The sequence below is a fragment of the Taudactylus pleione genome, unplaced genomic scaffold (assembly GCF_031769625.1).
Source record: "Taudactylus pleione unplaced genomic scaffold, aTauple2 ptg000041l, whole genome shotgun sequence".
NCBI classification, from domain to species: Eukaryota; Metazoa; Chordata; class Amphibia; order Anura; family Myobatrachidae; genus Taudactylus; species Taudactylus pleione.
The window spans coordinates 3,804,092-3,827,877 of NW_028284443.1; the positions used below are offsets into that span (position 1 = coordinate 3,804,092).

The following is a 23,786-nucleotide window of genomic DNA, read 5'->3' on the forward strand; positions in this document are numbered from 1 at the left end:
GAAGGGAGTCCTGGCTGGCTGGGGACACAGATTTGGGGGCTGGCTGGATACAGAAGGAGGGGCAGGCTAACTCAGGAGACAGAAGGGAGTGCTGGCTGGCTGGGGACACAGATGTGGGGGCTGGCTGGATACAGAAGAGGGGCAGTCTAACTCAGGAGACTGAAGGGAGTGCTGGGTGTCTAACATAGATGATAGATGGATAAATAAAGATATTTATATGTATATCAGCGTTCTCCCTACATTTAATTTCTCAGGTGTTTGCCCAACAAAATCCCCCTGCCATCTGGCACTTTGATGTGGCCGAGAAATGGGCACTGGGAAAACATGCAAGACTTGACATTAAGACTTATTGTCAGAGTGCTGGGTGGCATCAAACTGGAGGGCAGAGCAGATCCCTTCCCCAGTGTAAAAGGAAGGCCGCATTGTTACCGGCAGGAACAGACACCGTTGAACAGCAGGATGCCTGCGACCACTCTCTGCATTTCAGGGGCCGTGTGGTGTGTTACTGGGTTTTCTGCATCCAAAAAAGCAAAAAGTGGGACAGTTTCTGATCACTGTTAAAAATATATATTTATTTCCAAAAAGATAGTGGGCAGTTTATGGTCAGCTCTTAAAAAATGCTGACCTGCCATGTTCCTATGAGTGGTTGCTTCTCACATGCTAGACACAACCCCAAAAAAGTGCAGCCATTCTCCCAACATGCTAGGGCCACTCCCTCTCCAGGGGATCCCTGGGAGGTTGCTGTACCAGGGCCCAAGATTTCTCTTGGCAGCCCTGCATTCTGACACCCCCCCACATGCGCTGCCACCTCCACACTCCTACCCGCACCTACCAATCCGCTCTCCACTACCACCACCGCCACGCAGGTGGGAAGGTGTGGACGGACTGGCGGCGGCAGTATTTTGGTCCAGTCCATCAGACTGTCCTCCTCTCTTCTCTACTCAGAATGCAGGGCGTGACGTCATCACGCCTACCGGGTGCGCTCGGAATTCTGGGAGGAGCACTGCAGTGTGAGTGGTGGACTGGTAAGGGAGGAGAGAGCATGGAGCTGCGCACCTTGGTCCTGATTTTTTTTTTTGGTGGAGAGGGGAGGGGGGTGTCACCATGAGTTACAGCACCAGGTGACACCAACCCTAGTGACGCCTCTGAATTACAATACAACTAATGAAATGCAGACATGATAACAGGACTCAGAACTGACAGTAGATCATACAATCAATGCTGTGCTGAAAAGAGGAGTACAGACGTGTCCTCCAACATCTTTGCTGCAGTCGCACCAAACTGCTCCTCTCAGCGCATCTGGTCCCATGCAACTCTGCTAGCATCGGCCATCTTTTTTTTAATGAAAATTCATCTAAGCCACAATGTAATACAACTAATTAATTTGATATGTGACACTTGTATATCTGTGTGTGACTGAGTCTCTCAATCAGCATGCAAAGTGCTATGATGCAAAGGCCGCAACTTTTTTCCACACAAAATTCTGTTTATAGACTTAGTCGCACACAGATATGCAAGTGTTACATATAAAATAAATCAATACAGTCTCCTGGTGCATACTAGTTGCATTACATTGTCAAAAAAGACACCCAATGCTAGAAGAGTTGCGCAGAACCTGGCAGCTCACTCATGCCAGGCATCTTGCACTGCATGGTGTATTGAGGCTAGATGAACAGGACACATCTGTATATAGCACCTCTATGCAGTGACCATGCAGAAATATAATATGAAGATCACCACTATCATCTACCTAGGGTACATTGAGAAGCTGCTACAGAGCCTACAAAGTCCAAATTTGGCTGATATCAGGCTGACCACTATATGGAGCTTACACAGGAATAAATGCATATAACAATATAAAGATGCTAAAAGCATGACAAACATATTAATCAGGAAAGGTGACAGAGACATCTATACATCCCATCCATAAGGCCCAATCTTCTGAGCATGCACAGAGTAATTTAAATAATTAACATAATTCATTATCTATTTTTAGTTATGTTTTTTTTCTCAGTTATAATATTCCATTACTTTTTCTTTCATTTTCATTGTACTCATACATATTTATTCATCATATACATTTTTGGAAAATTATCTTTAAAAAAAAACATATATACTATATTCAATTGGCTAACATTCATATTCTTTACTTTGACCATTTAGTGTTGTACACTTTTATTCATTAATCAACTCCAAAAACAGCTGTTTCCTACCTTGAAATATGAACAACTTGTTATTAAACCATTAACCTACTTTAACATTTTAAATTATTATAATCTCTGATATCACCTTTACATATACTGCATCCTGATTTATGTTATATCTATCCATCTTTCTTTTTTCTTTATACTATTACTTATATTTTATTTTTCAAGTTGATTTTGTATATTTATTTTTCAACAAGAACTAAGTTATATGTATTATTACTATTTTATTGCAATTATATATTTGTATTAGTAACTTTTATCTTACAATCCTGCTGCTGTATTGATCTACCACCATAGCTCCAGAAATATTTACCAGACCACTCTACAGATCTAACAAATCCAAATATAGGCACATGGCCATTGCAATGAGAAATAAAAAAGTAAAAATTATATGGGAAATCCTTATTTACATGTGTCCCAATTGCATTGGCCATGTGTCTATTTATATTATGTTTATTCATTTTTAGTTTGACTGACAGTACGTTTTTATAGATTTTCAGTATGTAATGTCTACATTCATGCCAGAGGGTTAGGGTTGGGTAGTGAAGGGTTAGGCTTTGGGAGGGGAGGGGAGGATTAGGATTTATCTCAAAGTTTAGTCTGTGGGAGGGGAGGTTGGTGTTGGGCATTAGACAGAGGGTTATGGGTTAGTTATACTCACTGCCAGACCTGCGACAGGAACAGCTGGAAGTCACCATTAGCTGACTACCAGACCTGGAAGACAATGCTGGACACACATGTGTCCCCTTTTTACCCAATTTCTCTATCATCTATGCCCCCTTCCTATCTCTCTCATCGCTGTCTCTTCACCCTGTCTGTCTCTCTCATCTCTGCCCCACAACCTCATTTGTCTCTCTCATCTCTGTTCCCCTTCCCCTGCCTATCTCTCCTATCCTATCTCTTTCCCTACTCCCCCACCTGCCTCTCTCATTCTTTCCCCCCTTCCCACTGTCAATGAGACATACACACATACCGAGTCCCAAACAAAATCTTACTTCTTTTTTTAACAATATTTCAGTGATATTGCTTAAAAACAGCCTTATGGTTCCTGAGCACTAGGTATATATATGTACGTATATAGCAAAAGCAGGTGTTTGCAACTGACTAACATCCACTTCATTGTAGGGGTGAGCGGGTTCGGATTTCTGAAATCCGAACCCCCCCGAGCCCCCCCGATCCGAGGCCGATCCGAGTCAGGCTCGACTTTTCCCGCCTGACTCGGATCTGAAATCGAGGCAAAACGTCATCATCCCACCTTCCGGGTCTCGCGGGTTTTGGATCCTATATAAGGTACCCACGTTGGCGCCATTTTCTCACTCAGCTGTGGACAGTGAAGAGGGAGGGTGGGAGTTAGGGCTGGCTGGGCTATGTAGTGTAGTGTAGAGTAGTGTTGTGCTGTGCTGTGCTGCGCTGTGCTGCTGTTGTCCATAGGGGCTGTGTCCACTACTTCAAAGTCTATAGGGGCTGGCTGTGTTGTGCTGTGCTGCTGTTGTTAATAGGGGCTGTGTCCACTACTTCAAAGTCCATAGGGGCTGTCTGGACAGTGTTGTTCAGTCAGTTGTCCATAGGGGCTGTGTCCACTCCAAAGTCCTGTGCAGTGTCCCAGTCCTAAAGGGGTGCTGTAGTGTTGTCCAGGGGGTGCTCTGTCTGTCAGGGGTGCTCCCCCCAAGTGCTATAAAAAAAATATATATTTTCTGTGTTTGTGAATTGTGTGCGCAGTAGCCGCACGTGCATCAGCAAAGTAGTGCCAAGCGTGCGCCTGTGTCATAAGTAAAGGGCCGGCTGGCTTGACCGTTAAAGGGTGTTGTAAGCCCCAAAATACACTCCAGTCCAAACCAAATAAAAAAATATATTCTGTGTTTGTGAATTGTGTGCGCAGTAGCCGCACGTGCATCAACAAAGTAGTGCCAAGCGTGCGCCTGTGTCATAAGTAAAGGGCCGGATGGCTTGACCGTTAAAGAGTGCTGTAACCCCCAAAGTATACTCCAGTCCAAACCAAATAAAAGAATATTTTCTGTGTTTGTGAATTGTGTGCGCAGTAGCCGCACGTGCATCAACAAAGTAGTGCCAAGCGTGCGCCTGTGTCATAAGTAAAGGGCCGGTTGGCTTGACCGTTAAAGGGTGCTGTAACCCCCAAAGTACACTCCAAACCAAATAAAAAAATATTTTCTGTGTTTGTGAATTGTGTGCGCAGTAGCCGCACGTGCATCAACAAAGTAGTGCCAAGCGTGCGCCTGTGTCATAAGTAAAGGGCCGGCTGGCTTGACCGTTAAAGGGTGCTGTAACCCCCAAAGTACACTCCAAACCAAATAAAAAAATATTTTCTGTGTTTGTAAATTGTGTGCACTGTGGCTCGCACATGCATCAACAAAGGAGCAGCGCCAAGCGTGCGCCTGTGTCCCATAAGTAAAGAGCCGGCTGGCTCATTTCTTAAAGGGTGGTGTAACCCACAAAGTGCACTACTCTCCAGCAAAAAGAAAAAAATATTTTCTGTGTTTGTGTGCGCCTTAGCCGCACGTATATATCAATATAACATAAATGGAGGACCAAACTTTCTCCGATAAAAATAAAATAGGGAAAGATCAAGAACCACTTCCTCCTAGTGCTGTTGCTGCTGCTGGGAGTTGTTCATCATCCCAGAGAGGAAATAGGAACACCACTACTTTTACTAAACAATTGACCCTCCAACAGTCCCTAGCGATGAGGATGAAGTACGACAGCAGTCATCCTGAAGCAAAACATATAACTGAGGCCTTGACTGCTATGTTGGTGTTAGACGTGCGTCCGGTATCCGCCATTGGTGCAGTGGGATTTAGACAATTGATGGAGGTAGTGTGTCCCCAGTTTCAAATCCCGTCTAGATTCCATCTGCATCCTCAAAGCAGCAGCAACAAGCGTGCGCCTGTCTGTTAAACGGTGGTGTAACCCTCAAAGTGCGCTCCACAAACAATAAAAAAATTCTTCTTTTTTTTTCTCTTTGTGAAATGTGTGGGCTGTAGCCGCACCTGCATCCTTAAAGCAGCAGCGACAAGCGTGCGTCTGTCTGTTAAAGGGTGGTGACACCCTCAAAGTGCGCTCCACAAACAATATAAAAATTCTTCTTTTTTTTCTGTCTTTGTGAATTGTGTGGGCTGTAGCCGCACTTGCATCCTCAAAGCAGCAGCGACAAGCGTGCGTCTGTCTGTTAAAGGGTGGTGTAACCTCAAAGTGCGCTCCACAAACAATAAAAATATTCTTCTTTTTTTTCTGTCTTTGTGAAATGCGTGGGCTGTAGCCGCACCTGCATCCTTAAAGCAGCAGCGACAAGCGTGCGTCTGTCTGTTAAAGTGTGCTCCACAAACAATAAAACTATTCTTTTTTTTTCTGTCTTTGTGAATTGAGTGGGCTGTAGCCTCACTTGCATCCTCAAAGCAGCAGCGACAAGCGTGCACCTGTCTGTTAAAGGGTGGTGTAACCCTCAAAGTGCGCTCCACAAACAATAAAAAATTCTTCTTTTTTTTTCTCTTTGTGAAATGTGTGGGCTGTAGCCGCACCTGCATCCTTAAAGCAGCAGCGACAAGCGTGCTTCTGTCTGTTAAAGGGTGGTGACACCCTCAAAGTGTGCTCCACAAACAATAAAAATATTCTTCTTTTTTTTCTGTCTTTGTGAATTGTGTGGTCTGTAGCCGCACTTGCATCCTCAAAGCAGCAGCGACAAGCATGCGTCTGTCTGTTAAAGAGTGGTGTAACCCTCAAAGTGCTCCAAAAAATAAAAAAATATTTTTTTTATGTGTTTGTGACTTGTGTGCGATGTAGCCGCACGTGCATCAACACAGTAGCAGTGCCAAGCGTGCGCCTGTGTCATAAGTCAAAGGCCGGTTTGGTCATCTGGTCCGGACTGAAGGACGTGCCAACAATTTCTGACAAGTCTACTGTCACTGCTTATGATACTGTCCTCAAAGCAGCAGCGACAAGCGTGCGTCTGTCTGTTAAAGGGTGGTGACACCCTCAAAGTGTGCTCCACAAACAATAGAAAATATTCTTCTTTTTTTTTCTGTCTTTGTGAAATGTGTGGGCTGTAGCCGCACCTGCATCCTTAAAGCAGCAGCGACAAGTGTGCATCTGTCTGTTAAAGGATTACATCGGTGACAGCATCCAAGTAGGCATGTCAGACAGTCCGTACCTGTACTGGCAGGAAAAAGAAGCAATTTGGAGGTCCCTGTACAAACTGGCTCTATTTTACTTGAGTTGTCCCACCCTCCAGTGTGTACTCCGAAAGAGTGTTTAGTGCAGCCAGGAACCTTGTCAGCGAAAGGCGTAGGAGGTTGCTTCCACAAAATGTGGAGAAGATGATGTTCATAAAATGAATTATCAACTCTTCCAGGGAGACCAACCTCCAGAACGTACAGAGGGACCTGTGGTTGTGGATTCCAGCGGGGACGAATTAATACTCTGTGAGGATGAGGATGTACACAACACTGAAGAGGGTGAGGAATCGATGGATGAGGAGGATGAGGACGACATCTTGCCTCCGTAGAGCCAGTTTGTGCAGGGACAGATTAATTGCCAGCTTGTTTTGTGGGGGCCCAAACGAACCAATCATTTCAGACACAGTTGTGTGGCAGACCCTGGTGCTGAAATGTTTGGTTTGTTAAAGTGTGCATGTCCTGTTTATACAACATAAGGGTGGGTGGGAGGGCCCAAGGACAATTCCATCTTGCACCTCTTTTTTTTCTTTGAATTATGTACTGTTTGGGGCCTAGTTTTTCAAACTGCCATCCTGTCTGCCACTGCAGTGTCACTCCTAGATGGACCACGTGTTTGTGCCGCCCACTCGTATCTCTTAGCATAGTCATCCAGCTACCTCGGTGCAACCTTTTGGATATAAAAACACTATTGTGAGGTGTGAGGTGTTCAGAATAGACTGGAAATTAGTGGAAATTAAGGTTATTGAGGTTAATAATAGCATAGGAGCAGAAAAACACACAAATTCTGTGATTTTAGCTGTTTTTATGCTTTTTTTAAAAAAAATACAGATCCAAAACACAAAACCCAGAACCCAAAACACGGAAGGGTGGTTTTGGCAAAACCAATCAAGATCCAAAACACGAAGAAAGATCCAGATCCAAAACCAAAACACAAAACACGAAAAGTGGCCGGTGCACACCCCTACTTCATTGCAATATCTGCAGTTTCCATCAGCCTCCCTTCTGTATTTTCTGTAGCAGCATGGTGCAACAGCAGCCAGCACACTTATCTGCTTAAAGCTGAAAGCAGGCTGATTTACCTGTCACTCTTACACAATCCTTGTGGTACGTTTGCTGACTTAGTGTAGCTGCTGCTTCTCAGCTTTCAGGTGGCTGCTCTTAACACTGACTGCAAAGGCATGATGTAACATCATGACATTACAATTGCACTTTACATGCAGAATTCTGGCCAAGCAGTGTGCCATTAGACAGAGCTGCTGGGCCTTCTAAGCTTGTAAGACAGTCACTTACATAGTGATAGTATCAGGGCACTATGGAATTTAAAAAAGGCCAACTGTGTTTGCAATTCTAATGGGTGGCCTGGACCGCTGCATAGTTTTGTCTATACCTAAAGGGTGTGCAGGCACACACCTTGCACACCTCTTGCACACTCCAGTGGGAGCATATACTACTAAAGTGTACTGCCATAACACAGTTGCATATACTACTGATCTGTCCTGGCATAAATTTGACATATATGATACCTGTTAAATCTAGCTACATCTTGTAATTCATCACAGTTTAGAAATTGTGTTTTGTTTGTATTTTGTATGCAGTTTACACACTAACAGCTTAAGCCAGTGGTTCCCAAACTTTCTTATATCATGGCGACCTAAAGTATCAGCATTTTTTATTGGCATCCCATGGTCAAATGTTTTTTTATTGAGAAATTCAGCAAAAATAATTGAATTAAGTATATGCGGTAGTGGACAAGTTTGCGCTTCTGTTTGTTAACTTATTTTATGAATTCCAACCAGAAGCACTGCTTTTGATTATCACATGATATGGTTCTGGACCACAAACCCATGGCACCCTGCAGGTGCCCCGGGCAACCCCAGAGTGTCACGCACCTAATTTGGGAACACCCGGCTTAAGTCCAAATTGCACCCAACCTAATATGACCCATTCAATGTCCAAGGTATTCTCTATGACTACTGTGGTATTCTGAGGCAGCACAAGCAAACTGTAAAAGCCTGTAGTTGGTATCCATGAATATAGGCAAACAGTATTCCCTTGTCCATCTGCAGTAGCGCATTCAGGGGGGGAGGTTCTGTCTACCCAGAAACCCCCCCTGACAGACTTGAGAGCAGCCACCATGTTACTAAGCCCCTCCTTCCTCATGGCAAAATTCTGCAATTCGCGAGTCAATAGGGATGAGGAGGAGCCAGTATAATGCGATTCTTTTAGAATTGTTTAATTTGGCCGTGTCCCCTCTCGATTCACCTGTGTATCATGGCATTTTGCTGCTAGGGGGAGGGGCTTAATGACATGGTGCCATCCTGCCAGGTCCCATTTCCATCATATCTACAACCTTCTCCTTCTGCAAGGTAAGTGTGTGTATGTAATGTATGTGTGACATGTGTGTGTATATATGTATGTGTGTGTGAGGTACAGTATGTGTGAAATACAATAGTATGTATGTGCTTTTATATATATATATATATATATATATATATATGTGTATATATATATATATGCATGTGTATGTATGTATATATATATATGTGTGTATATATACTGTATATATGTATATATATATATATATATATATATATATATATAAAGTCCAGTATTAGTCCACACTCACGTCTGAAAATCCAATTGCTGGGGTAGCCACCCAAATGGGATCACCTGTATCCCTGCATACAAAAAATGAACAAAGGGGGTGCACTCACCAGTCTTCTAAAATGAGTTTTTATTTCATCTTTTTAAAAAAAATTTACAGCATCATAGTAAAGCTCCGACGTTTCGGTCCTAGCCATGGACCTTTGTCAAGGTACAATTCCAAGTAGTACTTTGCATCAATATATACCTGAGTCCAATTAAGAGACTCCTCCCTCACAATCATGTGAGTACAAACAATACAAACATATAGAGACATGAAGACATAATTTCTAATTGTGCAATAATGCCAATCCAAGACTAACACTAAAAAATGAAAAGTAATTAAAAAAACATGTTAACAGACACATATACAAAAACAAACCTTACAGGTATAATCGAGCTGCATCCCCCGCTAGCGTGCGTGTCAACTCCCCAAACTTCCTGCCAAGTGGAACGCAAGCCGGTACCATTTCCTGTCAAGTGGCACGCAAGCTAATACAGCAGTCATGACAACCACTGTTAATGCTTCCTGCACTTCATCCGTCGATGCTAGCGCCCGGAGCAATCAAATCACAAAGTAATATACAAGAACACTAGGGACCCGGTGACGCAGACAAACAAGTATACGTCACCATATAACCCATTAATTTAAATGAAGATGTAACTAACAGAGTTTTCATATATTGACTCATTAAGCTAATATCAATCGGGCAGTCGACATGCACGCCCATCAAAAAGACGCAGCCTGTAAGCAAACCAATGATAAACACCTCCTCATAGATAATATAATGATAGGGCAACGTCTATCCATCTGGATTGAATTACATATGCCTAAATTATAATGTATACAAAAACATGGTTTGTCAACATGTGTGTCGACATTTTTAAAAAAAATTCAATTATAAACATAACCAAATTTAGACACATTAAATAATTAAAAATAAATAACAAATAAACAAACTCAGCATGCTTTAGCAACATTGAGATGCATGATTATCGATTGGGTGCCTCCACCCAAGAGAGGAGACGATCGGGCCAAACTCTTGCTCCAGAGAGAAGCGATGTGGATACATAAATTGGATACGGTCCACCCTCGCGGCCTTAATGAAGCTATACACCTTGCAATGTTTTTGGATTAAAGTATTTTGGATCTCAAGTGGGGGTGCATCATCAGATTTTGTAATGATACATTTTTTTTATTTTTTATTTTTTGTTTTTTCGAGTGTTGTGGCAATGTGGGTTTTCTATGGAGTTTGTTTATTTGTTATTTATTTTTAATTATTTAATGTGTCTAATTTTGGTTATGTTTATAATTGAATTTTTTTAAAAAAATGTCGACACACATGTTGACAAACCATGTTTTTGTATACATTATAATTTAGGCATATGTAATTCAATCCAGATGGATAGACGTTGCCCTATCATTATATTATCTATGAGGAGGTGTTTATCATTGGTTTGCTTACAGGCTGCGTCTTTTTGATGGGCGTGCATGTCGACTGCCCGATTGATATTAGCTTAATGAGTCAATATATGAAAACTCTGTTAGTTACATCTTCATTTAAATTAATGGGTTATATGGTGACGTATACTTGTTTGTCTGCGTCACCGGGTCCCTAGTGTTCTTGTATATTACTTTGTGATTTGATTGCTCCGGGCGCTAGCATCGACAGATGAAGTGCAGGAAGCATTAACAGCGGTTGTCATGACTGCTGTATTAGCTTGCGTGCCACTTGACAGGAAATGGTACCGGCTTGCGTTCCACTTGGCAGGAAGTTTGGGGAGTTGACACGCACGCTAGCGGGGGATGCAGCTCGATTATACCTGTAAGGTTTGTTTTTGTATATGTGTCTGTTAACATGTTTTTTTAATTACTTTTCATTTTTTAGTGTTAGTCTTGGATTGGCATTATTGCACAATTAGAAATGATGTCTTCATGTCTCTATATGTTTGTATTGTTTGTACTCACATGATTGTGAGGGAGGAGTCTCTTAATTGGACTCAGGTATATATTGATGCAAAGTACTACTTGGAATTGTACCTTGACAAAGGTTCATGGCTAGGACCGAAACGTCGGAGCTTTACTATGATGCTGTAATTTTTTTTTAAAAAGATGAAATAAAAACTCATTTTAGAAGACTGGTGAGTGCACCCCCTTTGTTCATTTTTTTTATATATATATATATATATATATATATATATATATATATGGACCCCCCCTCGTAACAATCCTGTGTTCTGCATATTATAAAATAATTAAATCCCAGCTATGTGTATTACAGTATGTGAATACAGTACAGAGAAGCTGATTCTGAGTTTGGAGTAAAGCAATAAAGAGGCAGGTGGGCCAAATTTTGATGGGGCGTGACCTAACTCAAAGATAAATTGCAGTGTAAAAATATACCCTGTATGCTAAAATAATAAATGTATTTGCACTATACTTAAACTTTTGATCTGTTCTCCCCGTGAGAAGTCTGGGGTGAGTCACCAGTCGGGCAGTGATAGGGAAGAGGACAGACCACCCTCGTCATTAGGCCCTGCCCCCTTGCAACAAAATCCCTTGAATCGTGCATATTGTAATAGGGGACAGGGTCAAATGATGTGATTATCATAGAATCGCGTCATTAAGCCCAGCCCCCTAACAATGGACCATGGATTCCAGGTAAGTTTATCCCCATTCTGCCCACTTCACAAGGATGTGGGCGGGGTGTGGGAGAAGTGCATACCCTTCCTGGGGTGCAGGGGGCTACCTAAAAAATTGGGAGCCTCTCGTGACTACTGGGAGTGTAGGCAAGTATGATTTGCACCCCTTGCATTGCAACATGGTTTGTTCCAGATACAAATCTACTTTTTTTTTTGCTTTGCCCCCAGCTCAGAATCAGCCCCATAGTTTAAATGTCAGTATGGCATGATATAAATGTGTTTATGTGTTTCCAGTTAAACTATACAAATCTTTGGGGCTCAAATAATAACACATCCTAATTACTATTATTAATTTGTTGCTTAGAAAAAGCTATTGATTTGTTTTTGTTATCTTAGAAATCCTGTAAAGTTTGTATAGAAGTAAAACATATTTATAGTTGTAGAATTACAATTTTTATTTCACTGTTTTAGAAAAAGCAATCACCATGCAGAGTTTTATGTTCTAAGACTTCACCATTTCAGCTGTTATCAATAAAACACATTATTTTTAATTCCTTGCTCACATATTGCAAGTAGGATTTGACGAAGATTTTTGTGTGCATTTTAATCATATCTTACTAGGCGGATAAGACTGTTCAAATTTATAGCTGTCGGACAAGGTTTATCTTACTTTCTGCAGTTAAAAAAATATGCTGCATCCCACTTGGGAGATTTACCATGACTTTGGCAGTTGGTGACTGTATGAATGAATGATCAGCAAATGCAGTATTCAAAGCTATCCAAACACATATTTTGACAACACCAGTTTAAGTAAAAAGCAAGATGGTCAAAGGACTCAAGTGAAATCTGGAACCATATGGAGCATTGTACAGGTTTAAAAACTCAATTAACTGCTTATATTCTTGCAAAAATTAGGAGATATAGCTTAATTTTGGTGTACGTCGTGGTTCTACAAATTGTTAAGGAATGGACTCTATTATAGTTACTCACACACATCAACATTCTACTGGCTAAAAACAGAAGAGAATAGCTCAATTTAAATTTAAATGTTGTCATTTTTGTATGCATAGTGCCTCATAATGCCAACACTGAAGCTTTCATTTTCTGTTGTGACATCCAGTGTTTACTTTTACTTGATTGCTCTGACCTTTATGCCATTATACAGACCATATGTTATTTTTAAGAAAACATACAAATATGTTTTCTGAATGATAAGCAGATCATGGCATTTCCTATGCAATCATAACCATGAACAATTCTACACAACTCTAGTATGAAATCACAAGCATAATAATTTAAATGAGGTGCAAGAGGTGGAGACACAGTAGGTCATATAATGACTTGCACATCAGCTGGATGTTAGGTTTTAGAAGCAACCAATATTTTCAATTGGGTGCTTAAAATAAAACATAGGCATTCAAACTAAGCCTGGTTGGTGCTATAGAGCAACTATATCGATATTTCAAATTGGTATTGCCAAAATGACACTTGACATAATATTGTTTTCATGGTTTCCTTAGTTAATTAACACTTTAAAGAAAGTTGAACAAGCAATTTCTGAAAAGATGTCTGTAAATATTTTGGGGTGGGTGTAGCTATGTAGGAGGGGGATGAGGAATAGATAATAGGTTGCTCTGTTACATATCTTTGCATCTTGTGCCAATAAAATTGCACACAACTATGCATTGTCCAGTAGCTCCATCAATTATCACTAAAATGTTGTCATCTCTTGCATATTTATAAACAAGGGAGTAAATAAGATTTAACATATTTTTATGCATTTTGTACAGTGTAACACTTTTCATCTTAAAAGATGTGTTCTTATTTGCACACAATGGTGGATGAAAAGATAATAATTTAGAAGAAGAGGTCTATTGATGTTACACAATACATACATGCACATCTAATGTTAATGGAGTCAACCTCTAATACAAATGGTCCAGTCAAATGTGCGGCCCAGTGGCATTGAGGGGTCAGGTTACAGTAAACCAGATTTTTTTGGAATGACAAATGGGCAAAGAAAGGGGCCCAAAGTTGTTGAATTTGAAATGTATCTCTGCTACAATTGCTGTTATAACATGTTAAATTAGCACTCACAGGCTGTATCCATAGATATTTACAGTTAGTAAATTATATTCATATGTGATAATTAAGGGTTGGTACAGTGAAAACTATTGTCAGGAAGGATTTTTAAATCTTCTCCTCCATCCATATGGTAAGCTCACTGGGAAACACCAGAAGTTCTAACAAAGACCCAGATAGCAGGATGGAAAGTCTTCTGCTCAGAAAATATATATTCTATAGATTCACCTACATCAAATACTAGTAACCTATTTTATGTTGATCAATAGTTTGTTCATACTAATATGAAATTTATTGTGAAATTAAGAATTGAAATTAATAATATACCTCACTGTTTAAATTGCTTTTCATTGGTCAGTTGTAAAGAAGAATTATCATTATTATAGAGATAAAAGAAGCCATCGCAGTAGCACAAAATATATATTATGTTGTTTTTTCCTTTTTTTTTTACAGCACGTATTATAAGAACAAAACAGTGGTGTGAAATGCTTCCATGTTTAGAAGGAGAAGGCTGTGATTTATTAATCAATAAATCAGGCTGGACCTGTACGCAACCTGGTGGACGAATAAAGACAACTACGGTAAGTATAAAAGACGTAAAATGTTGACAAAGAAAAATAAAAAATAAAACAAAAATACATTGCTCACAGTAACATTAAATCTGCCTTCTACTCAGGCTTGCATTTGTATGTTTTCTCTCTGTAGGTTGTAATTTCTGTGCCCCCTATAACTCTAGCCCTGACAGCTTTATTTCTCCATGGTCCAAATCCCCATGCATCCTATCTGTGTAAAATGACTATATGAATAAAATATAAATAATTAAGGCCTATTCAATTATATATTATAAAAAGTATATTATTGATATACAAAAAACAAGAAAAAAATGATTATGTGCAAAATGTTACCACCTGCATACCTGCCACCCTAGGCACACCAAAGCCTTGATCCTATTAGACATGTGTCTGTACCACTAATGAAGTGTAATTTTGTTGATTCAGTAATCATACCACTTGAGAGAGAGAGAGAGAGAGATAATGTATAATAAATGTTTATTGGTTAAAATAAAATAAAAATTAATTGTATATAAAGTAATTAGATTTTTTTCATTTTTTTCATTTTGAAATCTAATTTATTAATTTTTTAACACAATATACACAAAATGTTGGCAACTCAGAACCAAAATAATGTACAGAATCTCAAATCTTGCAGCTTTGCACAAGTCTATTTATTGCAATAAATATTTAAAAAATAAGAAACAGTATAGCACTTGGCACTAGTAAGTATTTATATTGTACCAGGATCTTATAAAAAAAACTGATCATGTATGTAATATTACTATATGCTTGCTAAAATCACATTTTTAGTTTATTTGACTGAATTTGTGTATTGTTTGAATAACATCAAATAAATAAATAAATTCCATATACTAATTAGTCATTACAAATGCAATAGTTAAAATATAGTTAATTCGATACTTTACATTTTCAGAAGTGTATGCTATCTGTGACCGAGACTATCAAAGGCAGCAGACTATTTATTAAGAACTGATAGGTATTTTGATATAAAACTGTTATACTTTAAGCCTACCATGTTTATCTGATTTTCTTTCTATTTTACAAGATTGATATATGTTTCATCTGAGATTTGCTTTTGAAGATAAACTTAGCTTCAGATTCATTAGTTAGTCAGTTAGATCAAACATTGTTTTTGAGAAGTCACTATCAGTTTGATAAACTAAGCCCATTAGCAATGGAATTCAATAATGAACAACTCACAGTAATACTTGCATTGGTTTTTTTCAGCAAGTGGAGTTCACATAGGTGCCTTATACTGTTCTTGTTACAGAAGCTCACTCAGCATTAAAAGCACATTTAACAAAAAGTTGCCTACTCAATGTTGCCAACATGTGGTTTTATTATCAATCATCTTTCTGTATCTCAATTAACACAGCTTAAATGAACCTTAAAAATCTAATCTTATTTGTTACATTACCAAATGTTCTATACCATTGAGAAAATAAATTAATTTTAGTATCAGACTGTATATATTTTGTCAATGATCCATTTCTACCTAATTGTTATTTAATGGATACTTTCTTTAGATTATGTGATTTTATTGAATTGAACTTAAAAAAAACATTCATGCTCCACTTCCTTGGTAGCAAACCTCGCTAAACCTCTGTAATTTTATTGTTAAATTAGTTGAAGTGGGAAATTAAAGAGTATCAAGAACCTAAAAAGAGAGCTTCCAGTGGATAAAAGGTGTAATCACTCTGACACAGATTTTCATGCTTAGCTAGTAAAATACAGCAACAATCTACATTCGACAAGGGAAGTGACTATCCTAATAGACTTTATTTACAGATAAAGTAACAAATCACTCCTCTCCATTAGCAAAATAACATGCTATTTGAAGTACAAATTAAATTAGTGTTACTGAGAGATTAAACTGTTTTATATTGTGTTCAATGTAAATGATTAAATCTTTCCAAATTTAAACCAAATGTAGAAAAAGGAGGATAGTATTCTTTTTCTACAATTAGTTACTTATATTCGAGGGAACACTCCCAGAGTCAAATATTATAGTGATCTTACACTATTCCGGGAGAAAAATGATACATTTATCTACAATATGAACTCTTGCACAGTTTTTATTTTTTGTCAATCTAAAAGCTATTTTTTTAGCACGTTTTCTGATATTTTGTACCGCATGTTGAGCAAAACCAAAACAATGTTATATTAACATATTGTAAGATGAGTTATAGCACATTCAATGTTTTGACATTGACATTACTTATATTAGTGATATAATGAACTTGTTATTGAAAGGTGGTCTCCATTGTGTCTTAGAATAGTGCAGAATATTGAAAGGTGCTATTCCATGTCCCAGGTTGAAGATCCGAAAGCAGGAGAAAAATGTCCTCTATAGCTGTCACCACAATTCCACATAGCATTTTTATGTGTGTTTGCTTAAAACCATTCTTGACTGTAATGTACATGGCAAGAGTAATGTGTAGCCAGATCATTGGAGTATCTCAGGTCAGACTTTTTCTGGTTGTCCATATGTGCTAAAGCTAGAAGAGCTGTCTCATGCCAGACCAAGCATCACAGAGTGGTGACAATAAACTCTTGTTAAACTTGTTCATGAAAAGGGTGGTGTCAAATGAATTTCAATATGGAACAAAGATTATACATCTACTTTGTTAATAGCAAACAATCATTATTTTTACAAAGTAGATTAACTTATACTAATAAAAATAAGTTTCTTATAAATTTTTAAGTTTTTATCACCTTATTGAGATCTAATGATTGAAATTGTTACAGTTCTTACACTTAGCTAACATGTCTAATGACACTCTGGGCCTGATTCAGAGCTGTACACTCTGACAGAGCGCTTGCTCTGAATCAGGGCCGGCCCTCTGGTTTTTCAGAATGGCCTCCTGGCCGCTCGCATAGCTGTGGGTGACCACCCACAGCTATAGCGAGTGGCCATGATGATGGTCGCGATGGTCAAGACCATCACGACCATCATGCTTGTAAAGAGACCCTTGTGGTAGGGTATCATTGCCGCAAGCCCAAGAGTGCTTTCGGCTCTAACAGAGCCGAAAGCACTCCCACTAACATCACTTGTGATGTCAGTGGGGCCGGTCCCAGACGGTAGGCATTCCCATGGGAACGCCTCCATCTGGGCAGCCACTCCCCCAGCCCGCCCACCAAAGAGGGCATGCTGTCACTCAACATCGACAGCACGCCCCCTTTGGTACGAGACCCGGAGCGACGGTTTGCCCATCGCTATCCGGGTCTTGCGCATGCGCACGACGGAGCTGGCTCCATCGTGCGCATATGAACTGGGCCACCATCAACCCACTTGCGAGCGCATATGGCCCACTGACTCTGTACACACACTCATGTGCAGTATGATTTTTTTAGCTACTTAGACTCATGCACAGTTGAAGAACAGCAGCCATTTGTGTCAGTATTGACCTAGGAGTCTTTGCACATTCAGTCTCATAGATGTACACCGGGGAAGGACTTAACTAGTCAGAGCCGGACCCAGCCTAATAAGTGCTTTAGGTAAGATTGAGGGTGGTGCCCCCTCCCCAGTGGGATCCTGAAAAGGTTTGTGGGCTCATGGAGGGGGCATGGTCTCACTGTGCTGTGGCCCCTTCCTCCATTGTGCTGTGCTCCCAGCACCCCTCTCCCAGCACAACACCCCTCACCCAGCACCCCAGCCTTCACCCAGCACAGCACCTGCCTAGCACAGCACAGTGTTAGCATTCACCCTCACCAAGCACCTCTATCCAAGCAGAACAGACAGGGCTGGACTGGCCATCGGGCACTTCTGGCAAATGCCAGAAGGGCCGGTGGCCTCAGGACCAGTTCTAAGAGGGAGAAATTGCCCCCACCCTCCACCCCATGGCACCGGATACAGATTATGTGCGCCACTCAGGGGGAAGGAAGGGCCGCCACAGCAGTGATAGGCTGGGAAGAGACAGGGGCATTCCGCAAGGCCAGGCAAACCCCCTTCGTTAGTGCCCATGCAGAGGGCAGACTGCAAGGGCAGAACTACATCCCCAGTCCATTTCTGAGAGCAATCCTCTCCCAGCCGTGAGCACCACAGAACCCTGACCCTCTCCCAGTTCCAGACTTACTTTCCTTGATTGCAGCTTGCAAAGCCACCCAACTCAAGGTACAGCAAGCCACGGGCGGCGGATCCCACCAAAGGCTGGCATGCTGCAGCTGTGTGTAATGATTTCTGGAGGCAGAGCTTGGAGCCGTGATTTGTGATTCACTAGTCCGAGCTCCACAAAGGCCCATGGGAGGAGCTGCTGCAGGTGCATTTACTTAGAATTTTGAATGAGTCTTTGCCCATATGCAGAAGCTCATCCTGATTATGGTAGCACCTAGCACCCGCCGCTGCCCTGGTGTGTGCCACCCCAGCGCTAAGCAATAGCCACTGTCCAGATGCCCCTTTCCCGCAAACTGCTGCCTACTGTTCTGCCGCTGCCTGCTCACTGTTTGCTGCTTCTGGGCCCGATTGGAGCTGTCAGCTGACAGCTCCAATCATGGATGCTGTGCAGTGGCAGTAGCAGCTGCCAAAGTCTGGCTGTGCCTGCTTCAAATCTCCGCTAGCCCTAGTCAGGTTTGGATGCCCCATGGCATTCCAAATGCCCTAGGCATTTGCTTAGTTTGCCTATGCCTAGGGCTGGCTCTGGTACAAGTAGTAGTAGCATAAAATTACAGACTTGACTCCGGCAAAAGACGTTTACAGGGACAATGCTGCATCTGAATCGGACCCTTATTCTCTATGAACAGGTATTAAGATGATTTTAGTATACATACAAATAATAGCAGTACAGTGGGATAACATTCCTGTAATGTTATCTATATAATAGGATATAAAATAAGAATGACCGCTGTTTTAAATTCGGTCATCATGTTGTAAAGCATTGCAGCACATGCATGCTCCCCATGCCATGTTACACGCTTGCCACTTGTAACTGCTACTGTCACCTGCAAGGTGCATGCCTGGTGTGTTTGTGGTGCACAGATGTGCACCTTCCCTGCCAGTGACGCTCTGCTGATGACTGAACAGAGATGGAGTGCTCACATAGCAGGAATGGATGTATAGTTAAGTGGAAGAGAAACATAGGGGTAGAAAATCAAAAGGCAGGAGAGAAGGACACTGAAGGCAGAACAGAAATAAAATGAGGGGCTACAAGGTATAGGAGAGAAAAAGACTGTGGGGCAACGTGAAGCAGGGGAGAAAGACTGAGGGATGAGGCGCAGGAGAGGAAAAGAGAGAAATAGACTTAGGGAGCAGGCAGGACACAGGGAGAGGTAAGCTTATAAAGCCCCAGTCCAGTCAATGAACATGGAGAATAATTGGGAAATATTAAAAGGGTTATGTTTGGTTGCATATCTTAGAAAATCAGCTTATGTTACTGTATATATTATTTTACATTATTTGTTCATGGTATCTATCTATCTACTGTATCTATCTATCTATCTATCTATCTATCTATCTATCTATCTATCTATCTATCTATCTCAAATATGTGTAGCTTAAAATCACTGATTTGTTCTACAAATTATGCACATACTTTAATGATAAATGTTGTGCTAACCACTGGGAAGGATAAATAAATTTGTACACACAGTAATATAGGCTGTTTGTGGTGAACTTCAGCTATCATTAAACCTCATTTACAAGCCCAACAATAGTGATCAGGGTTAAGTGGTGTGGTCTTGTGCACACTCAGACCATCCCATAGTTTTGCCTATGTTGCTGGCAACAGGAGAGACCAGAGACAGGCTATATGGTTGACAAGCAGAATATAAAAGTAAAAAAATACAAATTTTATTGCTAAACTCTGTTACTCCACACTTTATATAGTATAAATATATTTGGTACCCCTATACTCAGGGTAACTAGACAATTACCACCTGTAATCATTCTCTAAGGTCACTCTAATTGGGTAATAGGATCTAATATTGTGTTAAAAGAATCATGAAAAGTGTTTTTTTGTACATTGTGCCTCTCTGTTTTATGCACTACTGCAAAGCCCCATCTATCATGAAAAAAATTATTAGGGTACAAAAAGCAATTAAAAATTATTCAAACAGGTAGAACCTAAAGAAAAACTGTAATCCGTAGTCTGGTCATAAAATATATAAGACCCAATCATGAAAATATTAATAAAGCATATTCATATTAAAATGTAGTTTTTGTATAATGATATATAGGTCATAAGGACTTCTTGTTTATTATACAGTATAGCAACCTGGGTTTTTTAGAAAATAAATATCAAACACGCTAAGATTATTAAAAGTGATCATGGTTATATTTTTGGTTTATTGATCTGTAAAGGTCCTTTTCTTTACTATTATAATTGCTCATTTGAAAACAATTTTAGGGTCCTCTTCAATTTTTGGACCCCTAAATTGGGCATAAAATAAATAATTGTGCTAATAATAAAATGTTTTGCTTTTTTTAAAGTGGCTTTTTCTTTTTTTCTATAAGTGCAATCTTTAAAGTACTGTAGTAAAAGTGTGTTATAAGTAGGTGAAATGTGCAAAATTAATATTTTATATGGATAAGCTACAATAAAGCCAATTTGGAAATTGCATATATTCAGCTTTTGTTAGAATAGATATTTACTCATTGTTAACATAAATTCATTGGATTGCGGGCTACACAATGCTTTTTCATATAGACGGAGCAGAGATTAATTTGGGACTTTCCAGTAGATTGCAAAACATTTGTGAGTTATATTGAACCATTCACTGCAGTAAACTGTGCTCCATCTGTACCACATTTTCTGTCTGTCTGCACTTTTTAAACCATTTACGCAGCATTGCAGCCCTTAATGGAGCTGTAGCGAGTACAACAATAACAATAATAATATGAAAAAATTAATCTTTTCATTGTCCACTAGTGACCAAAGCAGTTACAGTATGAGCATTTCACAGCCCAAAATGTTAACCAATGTTTAATATCACTGTTATTGATCTCAAGATGATGCTTCATACGCATCCTCTACTAGCCATTAGTGTTGCAATATTTTTTTAATGCCACATCTTCTAGCCATGTTGTGCACACAGAATCATTCTACGTTTAGAAAATGAGCAAAATATTGCTGAAATTCCCTGCAAACTGACCTTGTGGATGGCCAAGCTGTTCACAAATATGTGAAGTTGTATTTCTTTCTTGCTGCCAATTCAGTAATAGGCTGAAAGAAGCGTAATTATTTTCACTGGCAACTAGGGTCGAACATTGTTTTATAATTTCATATTCCTAAACCTGGGGATTGCAGGAAATATTTGGTGAAGCGGTGACTTCATTTCAGCTATATGTAAATAATGCTCAGCATCCAACATCCTACAAAGTCCCCTAATCTATGTACTGTATATGTAATGCTCTATTACACTGATCTTATAGCTCATTATTATACATATCTGTTAAACCACTTCATACAAAATTACATTTATAAATGTTATATGATATATGGCACTGTCATGCCACAAACTGAGGCTATTGAAGTCCCTAATCGAAACTGTAGTGCAATAAGTGTTTCTATGTGTGCTCTCTCTCGGCTGTGGTATTTTATACTAAATAGTAATAAAAAGGGGGAGACTTATTTAAGTCAAAACACTGAAGTAATAGTGCAAAAAATTGTATATGCTGTAAAATATTACTGCTTACGCCATTAAGACTTTGACTAAAATATACAATGAGAGTATTTAAAAGTGTATTTTTCATTATTTTTATCAGATTTTTTCTTATCTAATAGATGTAATATAAAAAGCTATATATTTCAGTGTGTTACCAATAGAAGATCCTATATTTACTACAAAATTATAAATTATCTAGAGTAGATTTAAAACTGATTCTTGGTATATCTGATGCAGCTCAAACAATGAAAATGAGTCTGGTCATAACAGTATATGGGACCTATTCATCCTCACTTAAATGGCCCGATACAAATGCTGAAATTCTAGCTTCCACATATTTTATATAATGGGCCTTTCATTATTAGGGGTCCGATTGTGCCACCTAATTTTCAGAAAACTCTGAAAACAAAGTTTTTTGCTTGGGAGAACAAATGCCATCTTCAGATGGCACTGGTTCTCAGAGCCCCACTCCTTCCTATGGGAAGGAGGTCCAGGGTTGTGATGAGTGATCCAAGTGGATCCCTCTGCCACCTCCTCACTGCGTACCTAACAACTTTGCACAAGTGTGACCTCAAATCACACGTGTGCAGAAGCCGGCCACAGGGGTGGCAAGTAATGCTGCTACTGAACTAATTGAGAGGACAGCTGCTTTTCAGAGCAGTTGTCCCTGTACCTGAGCAATGATTAATTGCATCAGTGATAAGTACCCCCACAGCGAGTTGGAAACATAATATTCTGGCCCCCAATGATTTATAGGTCCCTAGACAACATTTAGTTTTGAAATGGTTAAATATACATTGATGCTCATGACATAATAGTGCTTCAATGTCAAAAAAATTTATGGAAAAGTCACATTTATAACACATGGACTTTTGTTCTAATTGATGTAGATAATTTTCATAATTTAAATTGGTTTGATGCATAATACATTTTATAAGTATTGAAAACAAATATAATTTGAAAACATTTTGTATTGCACAACATTTATCATGTTCCTCTATAGCCAGTGCTCGAAGTGTGCTGGTATGCAACGGTATGGCATACCGGCACTTCAAGCAATAAAATTTTTTTTTCTCTTGTTGCTATGGCAAAGGGCTGAGCGGGACAGCTACATGTCTCCACTCTCTAGGACAGCCCCTTAAGCAGCCAGCCGCAGTGTGTGTTTATGCGGCTGGCTCAGTGAAAATGTAATTGTCCCACTGCCCGCCCATCAGCCCTCGCGTGCCGTGAGCCGTCCCCCGCTGGAAGGTAGAGATATCTGCAGTCCAGCATTTTAGCTTGTGCGCTGTCTCTTTGAACCCCCTCCCGCCTACCAGCATTACTTTGCTGGGTAATCGCTCGCCGCCTGCGGGTGTCTGCAGCTTTGATGCTGCAGAGAGACCAGCAGTGAGGCTTGTGTGCCATAAAAAAGGTAACACTTGAGTTCATTCAGTCGTGCTTTTTGTTTCTCCTCCTCCCCTTTGTCGTAACACAAGCTTCTGCTTGGCATTACAGTGTACTCTAGCAGCCCACATGCAGGGACATATGTAACCCCTCGCCAAGATAGTACTCGCAGGGGGGGTGCCATTTGTGACCAGGGGATAGAAATCAAGGGCGCTAATGGTCTGGGACCGAGCTGCTACTAGTGCTTGCCCGGGCAGCAAGGGACATAGTGACTAGTGATGGTGTAGTGTACTATAGGGTACTGTAGCAGTGCAGGGCGCTGCGGACCACACACACTGACCTAACTCCTTGGATAATTGGCTGAAAGATCCAAAGAGCAGGCAGCCCCACCCCAACTATCCAGGCCTGCCCCCTGGCCACAGCAGCATCATCAACACAGCAGGCAGCCGGCCTCTGCTGTGTGGACT

General features: G+C 40.2%; 1 protein-coding gene across 1 annotated transcript in view; it reads left to right on the plus strand.

Annotated features, from left to right (window-relative positions):
• Nucleotides 1-23,786, plus strand: part of TAFA5 (TAFA chemokine like family member 5) — a 582,521-nt gene that overhangs the window by 451,241 nt on the left and 107,494 nt on the right. Inside the window, exon 3 of the mRNA XM_088455939.1 lies at nt 14,216-14,343. Coding sequence (XP_088312065.1) covers nt 14,216-14,343 — 128 coding nt within the window. The remainder of the gene's footprint in view (nt 1-14,215; nt 14,344-23,786) is intronic.